The 15864-nt window shown below is 57.5% G+C and overlaps 1 protein-coding gene across 1 annotated transcript; it reads right to left on the bottom strand.

Annotated features, from left to right (window-relative positions):
- Positions 1-336: 336 nt before the first annotated feature.
- On the bottom strand, positions 337-15206 carry MNT (MAX network transcriptional repressor). Its single transcript, XM_049782358.1, is given in 7 exon segments — positions 337-2340; positions 2504-2696; positions 7677-7788; positions 7930-7971; positions 8581-9041; positions 9043-9173; positions 14800-15206. Coding segments are annotated over 7 exon segments (1767 nt in total). The 5' UTR covers positions 14873-15206; the 3' UTR covers positions 337-1585.
- Positions 15207-15864: the final 658 nt, after the last annotated feature.

Below are 15864 nucleotides of genomic sequence, written 5' to 3'. Positions count from 1 at the left end.
GGCTCCCTCCTTGAGGTCTTCCCCACTGCCAGCAGAGAGATCACGCTCCAGGGCCAGGTAGGGGCGGACAGGGCCTGAGCGTGTATCAATCTTCTCACAGCACCATCAGCCTCTTTGCATCCTGCTGCATACTTGAGAGGACCCTGGTCCCCTGCACTGCCTCCCTCTTCCCCTTGAACAGACTTCACACCTGAACACTCACTTTCTCCCAAGGATAGGCCATTGGTGGGTGTGCTTCCGGGTGGGGAGCCGAGCATGCCTGACACATAAGGCTACTCATTGGGGCCAGCCACATAGAAGATGTGCTACAGAAGCAAACAGGTCCAGCCATACAAGAGAAGACAAAGCTGCATGGCAAGAAGCTGAGGCAGGGAGAACAGCATCCCTATTACAACCTGGTGCTCTCTCTCATGCCTCCTGAGCCCACACTTCGCCCTGCCTTGGACCCAGAAGAAAGAAAGAGGTGGCACACTGCAGCCCGCCAAGGAGGGTACTCAGAATAGGCCACTGGGGAAGGGATGTGCCAGGAAAATGATACTAGAGACAGAAGCTGGGGCAGAGGCAGCACCTCTTGATGCTTTGGCCTTGCTCCCTCTTCTCCAGGGCCGGAACACTTCAATAAGGGAGAGGCTTTGGCCTAACCTCTGGGCTTTAGCTTTGCGATGGCCTCAATAGGGTGATTCAGGCTTCTGAAGCTCATACCAGCTGCTGGTCCGTGTCTTTCAGACTCTAGGAGGCACCTAGATGTATCCCCCTTTCCTTCCAGCAGAGCAGAGGCCAGAAAGCCCAGGGGGAAAAAAATACCTCCCCTTTGCCTTCTGAGAGTCAAGAGCCTTATTCTCACTCCAGACCCAGGATACAGGGGTGAGGGTAGGGAGATCATAGCCTCTCCTCCACCACTCCAGACCCAACCTGCTCTCCTGAGGTCAAGAGCCCAGCAAGCAAGGGTTGGAGGGGCTTGGGAAACTTGACAACAGCTTGGGTTTGGTTTTATTCTTGGCAGATCATCTGGTTTCTGCTAAAATGAATCAAGTGACTGCAGCTGGGTTGGAGAGCCCCAGATTGAGGGGACCCGCGACCAGCCACTTCCTAGAAGCTGTCACTTGGACAAGAGCAGGGACCTACAGTCTCAAGCTTTCTAGGCCAAGCTGTTTTGAGTTCTGCTCCCCTACCCCTCCAAATATCTGGGAAGAGAAGGTGGGACTCAAGACCTTCATTAGCTAGAGCAATAGCAGCAGCAGTGGAAGGCAGCAGGGCAGGAGTCAGAGAGTAGGTCTACATCACATTGTGTGTAGGGGATAGGGCAGGGAGCAAGAATGGCACCAGAGCTGCCACCAGGCCGGAGAGGCAGCACGTTCACCCAACAATCTCATTGTTTCATCAAGTCCTAGTGCAGTAGGGGACTCCCTTGCCCTGTGCCCAGCTCCTTGGGGTGGCCCCTCCATCCCCTGGCTCAGTCTCTGCACCCCTTTCCCCTAGGGGTGGGTGGAGTGGGGTGGACTTGGCTGGAATGTGTGGAGCTGGTGGGTGGGAGAGTGGGGAGGGCCCCCTTCTGCCCCCACTGGGGGCCTGAGTGGCCTCACCCTCAAGCCAGCTTGAGTGTGCTGACCGGGAAGGAGGGCATGGTGACCATGGTCACAGGGTTGAGCACTGTCTGGCCTACCAGCTGGGGGTGATGCACCACCTGAGCCCCAACAGCTGGCTTTGCCATAACAGTTGCTGGGGGCCCCAGCCCGGCTGTGCCATTCACTTGCTGGTGAGAGAGGGTGTGGGCAATGTGGCTCACAGCCACAGGCTGGCTCACTGCCACGGGCTGTGGGTACAGAGGCAGCTGGGAGCCAAGGTGGGCCACGTGGTTGAGGGTAGCAGGGTGCACTGTGATGTGGCCAATGGGGGGTGTGGCAGGTGCCAGCTGAACAGCAGGGCTGGGGGCCGAGGGAGCAATGTGTGCAATGTGCTTGCCACTTGGCCCCTGGAGCACATGGTTCACAGTCTGGATGACTGAGGCATGGGTGGTGGCTGTATGGGCAATGACCGTGGAGCCTCCCCCAGCTGTAGCCACCAGATGGGCTGGAGCAGGCACCAGTGTCTGGGCAGGGGCAGCTGGCGGGGGAGGAGGAGCTGGCAATGGTGTCTTCTGCTGTGGTGGCTGTGGCCCAGGCAGGTGGGCAGGAGACAGGGCCACGGACTGGGTATGGGGGTGTTGGTGTGGGGGCAGAGGCAAAGGGGCTGTGCTGGGTGGTGGTTTCGGCAGCTCCGGGTGAGGGCGAAGGCTCAGCTTAGATGGGCACAGGCCGACCTGGTCCTCCTCCATATCCTCGTCTATGTTGTCCTCACCCTCTGTGGGGGGGGGAGGGGACAGGGACAGGTCAGAAGGATTTAAGAAACAAGAAACAGATGCCTCTGGAGATCTGAGGTATACATAAAAGGGCTAGGATGTGGGACATCTTCTCTCCTGACAAAGGAGGCCAGAGAGACCAGTGGTTGAAGGGCAGCGGCTCACCAGAGGCGGTGGAGGTAGAGGCCTGGTCGTCTTCAGGCTGGCCCGTCTGCCTGAGCACACGCTCGATCTCCAGCACATCCATCCACTGGCTCAGCTCGTGCTTGAGCTCAGCCAGCCGCTGCTGTGTGGCGATTTTCTCCCGCGCCAGCCGCTCCATCTCATGCTCATATTCCTTCTCCTTCCTCTTCAGAGACTGGAGAACAGGGCAGGGGACAGCAGTATTCCTTGAGCAGCAGTCACTGGGCCCCAAAGAGCCTCAAATATTTCCCCCAGTGGCTTTCCCATCCAGATGCCCTGGCCCTCAGGAGAGCACTGCAGAATCTGGGGCAGGTGCCAGTGAAGGAAGTGCAGATTACTTGCCCTCCCAAGCCCATCTCCAATGTCCATATCAAACTCTTGTCCTGAGGAGTTTCAGCATCCCACCCTTTCTATCCATTTCTTTTTTTTTTTTTTTTTTTTTTGGTTTTTGGGTCACACCCGGCAGTGCGCAGGGGTTACTCCTGGCTCCATGCTCAGAAATCGCCCCTGGCAGGCTCGGGGGACCATGTGGGATGCTGGGATCCGAACCACCGTCCTTATGCATGAAAGGCAAACGCCTTACCTCCATGCTATCTCTCCAGCCCCCTCTATCCATTTCTTGAGGACACTGCCACCATCCATATCTCCCGTCAATCACTGATTAGAACTCTTTCCCAAAGAATCCTAATATTCTTTTATTCTCATCACATTCATTGTGGTCACCTTCGAGTCTTAGAGAATTATTTCATCTCCTTGACCTGCCTCTCTTTTAGTTCCAGAAGCTATTGGCCTCACCCAACTCCTCAATTTGGGCTACTCTCCACTGAGTCCCTTGGTGCTATCTCTACAGTCTTCCCTGCTTCCCAGGCACTGCTAAGTAAAGCACAAGCCACTCCTCCTTTCACATCCAGACCTGAGCTGGGGAACACTGAAACAGCTCTTGTCAGGGGACCCAAACTACAATTATGTAAAACTGTGTGTATACAGGTTGGGGGCGGGAGGAAAATGAGGACTCTGGTGAAAATGGAACTGGGACGTCATCTGCCTGAAACTCCACTGTTAACAACTTTGTAAATCATGGGACCCAAATTATGTCTTTACCATAGGCTTCAAATCATACTCTTGAACAATGAGATGCTGATTCCACTCAGTTGACAAAGAAGAGAGGGAGAGAATCCTGTCCTCTATAACCTATTCCCCAGCTCACAGGGGTCTAACTATTTTCCAGAGGGAAGGCCATATCTGGCAATGTTCAGGGTTTACTCCTGGCTGTGTTACAACTCAAGAATCACTTCTGGTGGGCTTGGGGGGGAATATGAGATACCAGGGTTCAAACCTGGGTCAGCCATGTGCAAGGTAAGTACTCTACCTGCCACACTATATAGCTCTTGGGTTTGTGCCCTTCTTTGATTTGGGGCCACTTCTGGAGATACTCAGGGGTTACTTCTAGCTTTGCACACAGGACTCACTCTTGCTGGGCTCAGGGAACCATATGGGTGCCAGGAATTGAACCCGGGTCAGCTGCATGCAAGGCAAATGCCCTACCCACTGTACTATTGCTCCAGCAGTGGGTCTGTGCCTTTTAGGCTCATTCCCTCACACAGATGCAAGAAGCCAGGCCTCTGATGTAGCTTCCCTTATAAGAAAGATTCACTTCCCCTCCCACAAGCTTGTTACAAGCTCCAAACAGCATGCTCAGGACCTATTTCTCAGATCCCTTCTAAATCTCTTCCATCCTGCATGGCTTTCTGACTCTGACAGTTCAGTAAAGCCACTCATCCAAGTCTTGCAGACCTCCCCACTGCTGAGCCTGACATCTAACACAGGCAATCCAGCCCAGCTGCTACCTCTCACTAGAACTGCTCCTGAAGTTCCTAGCTTCCAAGCACTGCAGGTCATGGGCAGGTAAAATGTCACTACTTCTTCCTGTTGTCCTGTCCCCACTACCCTTCTTAGCACAGCTATCACAAACCTGAGCAATTAATAAGTGGGACAATACCTAATCCACACTAGCTCATATGACCTATGTATTTCATATTTTGTCTTTTTTATTTTTATTTTTTTTTTGGTTTTTGGGTCACACCCAGCAGCTCTCAGGGGTTACTCCTGGCGTTAGGCTCAGAAATCGCTCCTGGCAAGCACAGGGGACCATATGGGATGCCGGGATTTGAACCCGTCCTTCTGCATGCAAGGCAAACGCACCACCTCCAAGCTATCTCTCCGGCCCTATGTTTTGTCTTTCAATCAACATTCCTAGCCAGGCTGCAGTGAATGGGCTTGGAGGGGAGTAGCCTAGAATGAAAATGACTGTTCTACCCCAAAACTTAAAGCTGACCATGACAGTGCACAGGCCTTAGCCTTAGGGGAAGGGGCTCCCTCTTCTTTATCATAGGAGATGCATAGTGACTCAAGAGATTTGACTTATCCCCCCCCCCCCCAGCTGCACTTCCTATGGGCATCTTAGCAACAGCCTATCCCTACTGGGTGTTGCTGTGTCTTCAATTCCACCCATCACATAGTCCCAATTCCCCACTTTTTCTCCTGCAGCCCCAAACTTCATATCTCCAACCTCAATCGTAAAAGAAAGACGTCTCAAAACTCAATACCTGCCACATACAACCCCCACACGGCCACACATGACTATGACCTGAAACCTGGAAATTTTATACATGTCACTAGTCCCAGGCCACACATAGCTCAAATTTCTTCAACAACTTCCCTTATTCTCCTAAATCCTTCAATCCCTGCCTATCTCCCTTTAGATCTCATTGTTTATAATTTGTCACGAGATCAAACCTACCATATTTCAAAGCATTAACTGTGGCAGATTTTATGCCAATTTTTCAGTGTGATCAATATGTGAAACTTGGGGAGGCACACCCAGAATGGCTCAAGGCTTACTCCTTGCTCTGTGCTCAAGGATGACTCCTGGCAACTGAGGTAGGACCAAACCCAGGTCCACCTGGGCAAAAGTCGTTTTTGTTTTGTTTCTGGGCCCCACCACAATGCTCAGAGGTTATTCTGGGCTCTGTGCTCAGGAATCACTCTTGGCAGGGGACCATGGGGGATGCTGGGGAATAAACCCAGGTTAGTCACATGTGAAGTAAGCAGCTTACACAGCCCAATGTGAAGCTTTTTAAAAATAATTTGCTGTTATTTAAACAAACATTATGCAATGAATTAGCATAATATGGAGATGAATTAGCACAGGACTTTCCAAAAATACCTGAGTGAATAAATAGTGAAGTTAAAGATTCAAGGTTAGCCTTGAATTGTTCCCACTGACAGTAAAAGGGTCACTTAGGAACAGCCTATGTCTATTTTGTTTCCCACTGAGACTAGGCTCATGTCCTAAGACTACTGAATCTCCGTTTCTGACTTCAAATCCGAATCTCATACAAAGTGGCCCTCCATAAGCACGGAAATTTAAAAAGGAACTTGCCACCTCATCTTACTATTTTCTCATTAATATTTGTATTGTCTATCTTCCCCTACAGAGAGAATACTGTTCTTTTCCATGTAGCTCTATGGCCAATAGGCAAGAGAAAAACCGATGCCAGGAGGGGTGCAGGGGAATAAACCCAAGTCACAGTATTTGCACAGGGATTTTCTCCCAGTCCATATGGCTGTTATTCAGTAACTGACACTCAAACCCGCATTCTCTAAAAAAAAAAAAAAAAAAAAAAAAAAAAAAAAAAAACCACCACAAATCACTCCACAAATAGGACGCCCTAGAACCCTTGGAGACCTAAAACTGGTGGATCTCTAACCTCTACCAGGCCCTCCAGAGCACCAGTTAAGCCCCGCCCCTCCCCGAGCACGCGCGCACACACGCGGCTCAGGCTTCGCTGCGTCACTCCAAGCCCGCCCCACCCTTCACCTCGGCAGGCTTGCCCCGCCCCCTTCCAGCCGACCAATCCGCGAACCGGATGCCTCGGCCTTCGCTGCGTCACTCCCATCCAGCCCCGCCCGTTCGCAGTCGGCCAATCAGCGAGATGGGTGCCGGAAAGCTCGACTTGGAGGCGCGCCAGGCCCCGCCCCTCGGGCGGGCGGGCGGACGGGGGAAAGGCGCGCGCGTCTGAGGGAGCCGAGCCGCTGAGGGGAAGCGAGTCAGGCTCAGGTTACCTGAGGGCTCTGACCCCGCCACGGGGGCGGAAAGGAGGGGCGACGGGGGCCAGCCCCTCTCAGCCACCGAGCGGCTCCCACGGGTCGTGACGCCACCCAGCTCCCCCATCTCCCCGCGCAGGAGAGCCCCCACCCCCGAAGGGCCCCACAGCTCCCGCCCGCCCCGTGCTGAGGGCCGGCGCCTAGCCCCTCCCACTCTCCAAAGGCTCCATTCGGGCCCCGTCTCCACAGCAGCCGAGCGTGGTCGCCCGCCGCCCCGCCCCCCGCTTCCTTCCCGGCACGTAGCCCCGCCCCTCCCTCCCGTCGCCAGGGAAACCGAAACTCGGGCAGCCAAGGCAACGGGCCGGGCGGGGCCCATCCCCCCCAGAGCCGCGGCCCGGAGTCAGGGCCCGGAGGGAGGGAGAAGAGGGAAGGACGTCAAAATGGTGCAAGTGCTTGACTCCGGAGGCAACGGGAACAGGAATCTTTTGGAAACGGGCCTCCCGACTTAACCCACTCGGGAATCCAGAGGCACCTCAGGCCTAATTCTCGGGGCAACGCCGGCCCAGATACCAGTGGGGGATCCCCGCGCGGCCCCCACAGCAGAGCAGAGCAGAGCAGCCGGCAGGCAGCCACGCCCAGCCCGGGCGCAAGCGGGTTCAAGCCCGGGCACCGTGGGCGGGGTGTGTGGAGAGCCCTCCTGCTCCCCCCCCCCCCCCCCCCCGGCGCCCGCGCAGCGCCAAGCTTCCCCGCAGGGACCCCGCCCCGACCCCGAGCCTCTGAGGGGAGCGTGGGGCGGGGAGGGGGAGGGGAAGCGCCGCCGCCCAGCCCCGCGCACGCGCCCTCCCGGGCGGGGACCCCGCTGACGTCAGCCGAGCCATGTGCTCAGCGCCCGCGTGGAGGCGGGCGGGGCCGCGGCGGCCCGGGAGCTGAGGAGGAGCTGAAGAGGAGGCGGGAGCCGGAGGAAGCGGCGGCGCTGCAGCCGCGCTCAAGGCTCCATCCAGGCTGAAGGGGAAGGGCGGCCGTCCGTCCCTCCCTCCCGGCCCCGTACCTGGATGTAGCGCAGCGCCGTCCGCAGCACGCTCAGATTCGACGTCTTCTTGTCGTCCACGTTGGGGATGTTGCGCTTCAGGGTCTCAAAGCACTCCTTGAGATGGGCCCTCCTGGAGACGGGAAGCAGCAGCCCTTCAGCCCGGGCGGGAGGCAGGGGGGAGGCTGGGGGTGCCCGGGGAAGGCAGGCTGCAGAAGAGCAGCGGTAGGGCCGTCCAGGGTGGGGCCAGAATCACAAACACCCGCGCACACACCTGTTCTTCTCCAATTTGTTGTGGACTTCTCTGGTTCCGATCCTGAAACCCAGACAGACAAGGAGGCTTCAGGCGGGAGGGGAGGGTCTGAGCAGGCGACCTCCCCGCACCCCAGCCTCTGAAGGCCAAGCTCGGTTTGTCCCTGACATTCGCATGAAAGCATCCGAAGAGTGACGTTTGCCCTGCATGGTGGCACAGACCTCATCCCCATTAACCCTCTTAGCTACCAACCCCGGTCTTGTCCAGAGGCCCATAAACCAACATTCAGTTCAGACTTAGAAATGTCAAGAGTTACATGTGGTCGTTAGCAAACATGGAATCCTGAGGACACTGCCCTACTCACGGGGTGCTGGACACAGTGAGTGAGAATGTGTCCACAGAGAAAGCCCTTCTAGATACGGACAGGAGGTGGCTGGTTCTGCAGGCTTAGTTTTTTCTGTTTTGTTTTGGGCCATACCTGGCAGTGCTCAGGGATCACTCTTGGCATTGAACATGGGTGAGCCACATGCAAGGCGGGCACCTTGCCAGCTGTACTTTCTTTCTGGCGCCCCCTCCCCTGTTAATTCTGGAGGTACCACAGCATACACACAGTCCATCGGGTGGGTGTTCTCTGCATCCCACCATACTGGATTCAGCCACACCACAACTCACCCCCCAGGCCTCTTCTTCTGTTCACTGGATTTGACTTCTTCAGCCGGTGCCAGCTTCAGGGTCCCAAGAGTGGGTGGAGGTGGCTGCTGGGGTGCTAGCTGGGGTGCTAATTGGGGTTGCACTCCAGGATGTGGTGCTATGGTCAGGATGGGCGTGGGGAGGGGCTGCAAAGGTTTGGGGCTGCCAGTAGGTGGAACTGTGGTCTTAGAGTCCGTCAACAGGGGTGCGGGTGTGGGTACTTGTGGCCTGGTGGGCAGGGGAGCAGGTTCCTTAATGCTGAGTCCAGGAGTGCTAACCAGGGCAGGCTGTCGAGGTGCCAGGGGCAGAGGCTGAGCTGTAGGGGGCAGTGGGGGTGGTGGGGGCAAAGGCTGAGGGGAGTTGGTCACCACTGGAATAGGAATGACAGTCAGTGGGGTGGGGGTGGCGAGAGGTGGCGGGGGAGCTGGCGGGGGCGCAGGGGGGGGACAGAGGCAGGGGCGGTGCCTCCATGCGGGGTTCCTCCAAGGGCAGGGCATGGGCCAGCCTAGCCAGGCTGCTGGCCTTCTTCTGCTCCTGCTCTCGCTCCCGCTCCAAGCGAAGCCGTTCCTGTTCCTCTATGTAGAGAGAGAACACAGGGGGTGTCTCAGGCAGGCTAACAGTCCTGGATCCCAGCTTTATCTGTCCTCTGACCTAGCCATCTTCAGGCCCTGCCCCAACCAGTGGTCGGTGACACACAAATAGCCACCCCTTCCCAGCCAGGCAACTGGGCTAAGCGAGAAGACACAGCAGTTAACAAGTAACAGAGACACGTCCCTGCCTTTGGGGAGCTCATGGCCTGGGGGTGGAGGTGAGGAACAAGTAACAGGGATGGCAATCCAGGCTAAAGAAGGCCAAGGGATGAGGCAGTGATGTGCAGGGAGAGCCATGAGCAACAAAGCTGGGGGAGGGCTGAGATGAGGTGAGCAGAGGCCAGCCCGCTAAAGGCAGCAGAACGGATGGTGGCTACAGAAATCACTGCTCCTGGGGAGGCCAGTCAGTATTACTGCGCACCTGGAGGGAAAATAATACTTTCACTTCACAGATGAACACAGCAGCTCAGGGACAAGTAATCTGCCGAGATCACACAGTTCCTTACAGGTGAGATTGGGGCTTACACCCGGCCAGTTATACCACCTGGCGGATGCCTTACTGGCTTTGCCAAAAAATGGTCAGTGCTACCAACCATTGTCTGAAGACTGGTGCTGATCTGCAGGTATGAAAAGATCAAAACCACAGAACTACAGACATACACACATCACACACGGGGACTTGAAACCACTGCACTAGTACATGCACGGACACACATCACACACAGGAAACCGAAACCACTGCACTAGCTCACACGACACACACACACATCACACACTGTGGGTCATTACCATCAATTCACACATGAGGAAACCAGAGCCAGGACTCTGGACCCCCAGGTTACATCCCAGTGCTCCTGGTTTCCTCAGAGACCATACAGAAAACCTCCTCCTCTGCCCGCTGTTGTTCTCAAACTCATTGTTCCCAACCCCATATCTTCACACAGCAGCAACAGTTGCACAAACTACAAAGGAAAGAAAGAGGAAGACAGAAAGGAAAGCTGGACTTTTTATAGGGCTGAACAGGGGTGATGAGCTCTGACATTCTTGTACCCTGCTGAAAACCAGGTTGGAAGGGGAGGACTGTTCTAAAGCTTGAGACTGGGAGAAGGGAAGCCCTTGATTTTCCTGAGGTCCCTTCCTCTGGGTGTTGTGCTCTACCATCTTTCATTGTGACCCCCTGGCTCCAGAGTCTTGCAGGAGTCCTAGGGAGCAGTTGCAGCCCCAGGCTAGGGTGCAGGTCAGACATCTAGCCCGCCCTTCAGTTGGGGTTTGCCATGCTGCTGACTAACAGACACGCCCCAAACACCCCACCCATTAGGGGTGGGGAATATGTGTGTGGGGAAACAAAGTTAGGTAAGTGGACCCTAAAGAGGGCCCCTCCCAAGCCTTTTCCACAGATATTATGGAGTCAGGGGTCCCAGAAAACCTGAGGCCTCAGGGTTCTTTGGCTAGTGAGGGCCAGATTGGCTGAAAGACAGGCCTGCTACTGCGTGCCTGCCCTCACTCTCTCCCTCCCACAGGCTGCAGAGGAGGAAGTAGAGGGGGAGTGTTTTGAGAGGGGAAGCATTTCAGTGGTTTCCCAGCAGCCTGAGTTCAAGGGCTGGACTGGTCAGCCTGGGCCTCTTCCGTAGCTCTCTGCCCTTCAGGAAGGGGAGCCGGCAGGCTGGTGCAAGCCTGCTCCAGTTAGGGGAGGCTTTGCTCACTCAAGCTTTTCCAGACAACACTGGATTCTGTTATAGCCCCTAGATAAACCAGCTCTCTGCTCTCCACAGACCAATATGGAAACCCTTCACAGGCCAGCCTATTCTCCATGTCTGCTTCCCACCTTCTGTTACTCCATGTCTCAAGAAAACCTTGGGATCTTAAGTCCCAACTGCCCCTTTCTACCAGCACTCCTTTGTCTAAAGCCATGAGCCACATTTTCATTGGCTTTGGAGCAAGTGTTCACTCTCCCATGAGTAGGGAAACACAGGGGCCCCTAACCTCAAGGACAGGAGCCCTGCATACTGCACTGAAAGCAAACCTCATGTTCTCCATATCTGGAAGCAACTGCAGCACTCCAAAAGATGGCAATTTCCTTTCCACTGTTTGACTCTTTCTAAGGCACCTCATAGGTGCCAGGTGTCAGGAAGAATTCTATCACACTAGGATCAGAATGAAAAGCTTTGATGATGAAGTAGAGGAGGTGTCCCAGACCAGCTCAGTCCACCAAAGCTGCCAGTCTCCTCCCTACCCACTTTAACTCATTTAAAAATTGGAAAATGGCGATAAGACAGCAGGTAAGAAGCCTGCCTTGCACAGGCAACCCAGGTTTTAATAGGCAACCCCCTATCCTCATGGATCCTAGAGTCCCGCCAGAAGTGATCCCTGACCAAAACTAAAATCAAAACACTCCAAAACACCAACAGCCAGCTTGGGGGTGAGGGGAGTTAAAGAAGATTATACAGATGGGGTAAGGTACTTGTCTTGATTGTTGTGGACTAAAATTCAATCCCTCATACCCTATATGTTTCTGAGCCTATCTAGGAGTGATAGCTGAAAGCAGAGCCAGGGGTAAGTCCTGAGCACTGCTAGGCATTACCCCCTTCCCCCAAAATAACCCCCAACAAAACCCAACAACAACCTTTTCCCTACAGCCTGGACAGGGAAAGAAGCTGCCGGAGTAGACTGCAGTCCCTCAGAGGCAGCCTGTATTTAGGCTCCTTAAAATTAATGTTCTGCTGCACCCCTAGGTGCACTTCTTTTCTCATACATTCATAACACTTATTTTGGCACCTTTCTGGATCTGCTTAGATCCCCCACCCCTCAAGAATGTAGCACAACCCCTCTGGGGTGATCCAAGGGTCAGAGTGGAGAACATGGATACCGTGTTCTCTTCCATCACTGCAAGCTGCTTTCCAAGTCCCTCTCCCAGGGACTCAGCAGGCACAGGGCTGAGGAGGTGGCTGTACCAGGAGGCCCCAAATGTTCACACAAATTCACCCCTCTACATACATGCTCAAGACAGGACTAGGGTAGCTTTAAATCAGCAAGCCTGCAAACACCACTCAAGTCCTTCCATTAAAGAGGTGGATTCCACTGGTGCTATTTCCATGACTGCTAGAAGTGACCACCACCAGGCAGGCCTTGTCCTTCCCTCTGCACTCTCACCCACAGGCCAACATTCTGAGGTCCATCATGTGACTGAGCTGGCTCCTGTAGCTCAGGACAAGGACCTCAGAAGCTAAGTGGGGTCTGGCAGAGGAGCCTCATTCAGAGCCACTGCTCAGCCTGGGAAAGCAGTTCTGGTCCTCAGATTCCTAAAGCCCCCAGTCTTCCCACCCTGAAGCAGAAGATAAAATCTCCACAAGGAGAAAGCAATGGAGATCAAGTTGCTGCAGCCATCCTGGCCTTAAGTGTAGGAGAGCTAACGGAGTAATTTGGTTTTCCAGGCTGAAACTCACTATCCCCCAACCCCCCAGGAACGGATCCTGGCAAGTACACAGCCTCAATCCAATGCCCAACCCCCCAGGGCCCACCTTAAAGCAGGCAGAGCTCTCAGGCTCTCACAATGTCACACATCATCCTTGTCCTCCTGACTGGCCAGCATTGGTCTCGCTTATCTCGGAAAGGGTGAGGGTGATGGCAGTGGGTGTCTACTCCCCTCTCCCAGAAGGCAAACCAGCCTGTAGGTAAAGTGAAGGTGAAGTAAGTGTTCTTTTGGGGTACAGGAGTCATCGGTTCACCCTTATGCCGTGTCTGGGACACTGTAGGAACAGACTCTGGTGCTAATGGTGGCAGCAGATCAGGTGCAACACCCCCCCCCCATCAGTGGAGGTTCTTTTACCACTAGATTGGCCCCACAGTCTGACCCTACTCTGTGCCAGTGATTAGGGTGGCAGGCTGGTGGGTGAGCAGAGGTCCCAGCCCCACATTTCCACAAAATCCAAGCACCCTGATTTTCAAGAGTGCCTCGACCTTGAGAGGCTGGTTAACCTGATGAGGCCTGAGGCCAGCCTCCAGGAGCTGCCTCGCCTCCCCTCGGGCCTCCAGTGACAGCAGCCCGCCCTGCCCTGACAGCAGCCAAGGCGGCAGAGGCGAGGGAGGCGAGGCGGCACTGCTGGAGCTGGCGCTGGAGGGGGAAGGCGCCCGCGCGTGCGCGCACTCACACACAACACACTACTACCTCCGGCATGACTCATCATTGAAGCAACAATAGGCAGAGAAAAAGGAAAGGAGGGCGAAGCACTCTCACCACCACACGGGCGGGGGAAGGGCTGAGAAGGGGGGTCTGGAGGGGCTGAAGGAAGCCAGGGCTAAGGGTTACTCAAAAGGGGAACGAGGTCTTTTCCCAGTTCTTATTTTTGGCAAGTGGGGACACCTAGGGAGGCGGGAATGGGGTATATCCGAAATGCTAGTCGTAGTCTACATCAGCGGGGAGAGAGAACATCAAAAACATCAGTTTGCCCCTTTTCCGCCCGCGGGGTGTCACCCGTAGGCCCCGGTGAGAACGTTTTGGGGATCAGTGGGCGTGTATGAGCTGCAAAGTCCTTACAGCCTTGGGATCCTGAGGGTTTTCTGGGCCCAAGATCTAAACTAGGGGGGCCGGGGGGAGCGGATCACAGACAGGTGAGCGCGGCTCCTCCTACGCGGGCGCAGGCTCACCCCGGAAAAAGCCCAGCGGCCCGCTGGGCCAGGGCCCAACCCGGCGCGAGGCCCCGCGCCAGCCCCGCCCCGGGCCCGCCCCCGACCGGGCGCGAGCGGCGAGGAGGGCCGGGCCGCGCCGTCCCCAGCGGGAGTGTCCCCCGTGCACGTGGTCGGGGGCGGGGCCCGGGCACGTCAGCGCCCGGTGTAGCCAACGAGTGGGGAACGCAGCACACGCAGCATTCCAGCCGCGAGCGGGCTCGGAGCGCGCCGACACGCCACATTCCAAGCCGGCTACGGCGGGGCGCGGCGGAGGGGGCCGGGGGCTGCCCTTCCCGCGGACACCGTCCGCCCGCTCTCACCCACCCCCGGGACGCGCGGCCCGGCCCAGCTCGGGGAGGAGGCGGGGCTAGGCGAGGCCGGCCGGGATCATAAGACACGCGATGTCACTTCATTCTGCAAAGGCCGCCTCCGCCCAGGAGAGGAGGCGCGTCGATCTGCCGGGAGCGGGCCCCCCGCACGCTCCCCACGGCCAGGAGAGCCGGCGAGCTGCCTCGCGTAGAGTAGTTCCCATCCCCCCGGTTACACACACGCCCACTTGTGTGCGCGATCCGTTCGGCTCGAGGCTCTCCCATCGCACAGCCCCCGTGCACACACGCACGCACGCACAAGCGGGTGGGCCGCCTCCCTGCAGCCCCGTTCCTCGCCCCCTCTTTCAGCGCGACCCCGCGTGCCGCTGGCCCCACACGTACAGGGCCCCTCCAGAAAAGCGCACGGGGTGGCAGGCGGCGGGGTGGCGCCCGCAGGAGCCGGGTCCCTTGCAGCATGTTAATGAACGTGCTCATTCGTGCCCGTCACTCGTCCCAAGCGCCGGCCCTCGAGCGGGTCGACCGCGAGGGGGTCCTGCCCACCCGTCAGCGCGGGCTCCGGGGCCCGATCGCGAGCCTCCCCTTCCCCGGGGCCCAAGGGGCTCAGCCCGGCCGCTCACCACGTGCTCTCTGTTGTTGCTGCGCTTGCCATTCCAGGAAGCGGGCCGCCTCCAGTAGCGTGTCTATGCTCATCGCGCCGAGAGCGGCCGGGGGCGCGGCGGGGCCGAAACTGCGGCCCGAAAACCCAGCACAGGTCAGGCTGGCGGGCAGGCAGGAGGGCGGGATCCACCTCCGGGGGACGACAGGGCTGGGCGCGCGGCGCACTCCGCGGGGAAGAACGGGGGAGCAGGGAGAGGGAATAAAAAAGCAACGTCTCCCGAATTATTTGCAAAATAGGATTTGCAAATTGAAGAAAATTATGCAAAAAGAAAAAGGCGGCCCGGCCTCTCCCTCCTTCCCCTCCCTCTGCCTCCCTGCGACGGCCTCCCGCCCCGCGATCCCCGGGAGTCCCGCCGACAAGAAAAGGCTTTGCAACAAGATGGCGAGGAGGCACCGACACACACAACAAGGGAAGGAGCCGCGCTGCCCCCGGCCGCCGCCCCCGCTACTACACCGGGGCCGCAGCCAAAGCCCGGACCGGAGCCCCCGCCCGCTGGGCCGAGGCGTCGCGCGGAGGAGGGCGGGGTTCGAGGCGCCAGGGCCCGCCCACTCGGCACCCCAGCACACGTGGCCCTGGGCGGGGAGCGGCCGCCGCGGCCGAGCGAGGCGCCTCCTTCCGCGCTCCTCTCCCCGGCCCCGCCCCGGCCGCGCGGGAGCCACCCCCGGCGAGCTCCTGGGGCCCATTCACAAGGGATCGTCCCGCCGAGGAGGGGAGGCCGGGCGTCGCGAGCTCCACGCCACGTCCCCGGCAGGAGGAGCCTGCAGCCTGGGAAGCCCAGTTCGGCGGCCAGCTCGGCCTGGCTCCGCCCGCGCACGTGACCGCATTCCTGCACCGGCTCCGCTGTCGCAGTCCCCCGCGGGACCCGCCCCTGGGCGGAGCCGGCAGCCCGGGAGCGGGCGGCGGGAGCGGAGCGCGATCCAGGCCGCCTTTTGCCTCCGCTCCTCCCCCCGCAGTGCGTTCGCGTCCCATTAGGCGACGTCACCGGGCCGCGGGCCAATGGGCGGGCAGGACAACACGGCATGGA

The sequence above is a fragment of the Suncus etruscus genome, chromosome 1 (genome assembly GCF_024139225.1).
Source record: "Suncus etruscus isolate mSunEtr1 chromosome 1, mSunEtr1.pri.cur, whole genome shotgun sequence".
Lineage (NCBI taxonomy): Eukaryota > Metazoa > Chordata > Mammalia > Eulipotyphla > Soricidae > Suncus > Suncus etruscus.
This window is presented reverse-complemented; position numbering and strand designations above follow the sequence as displayed.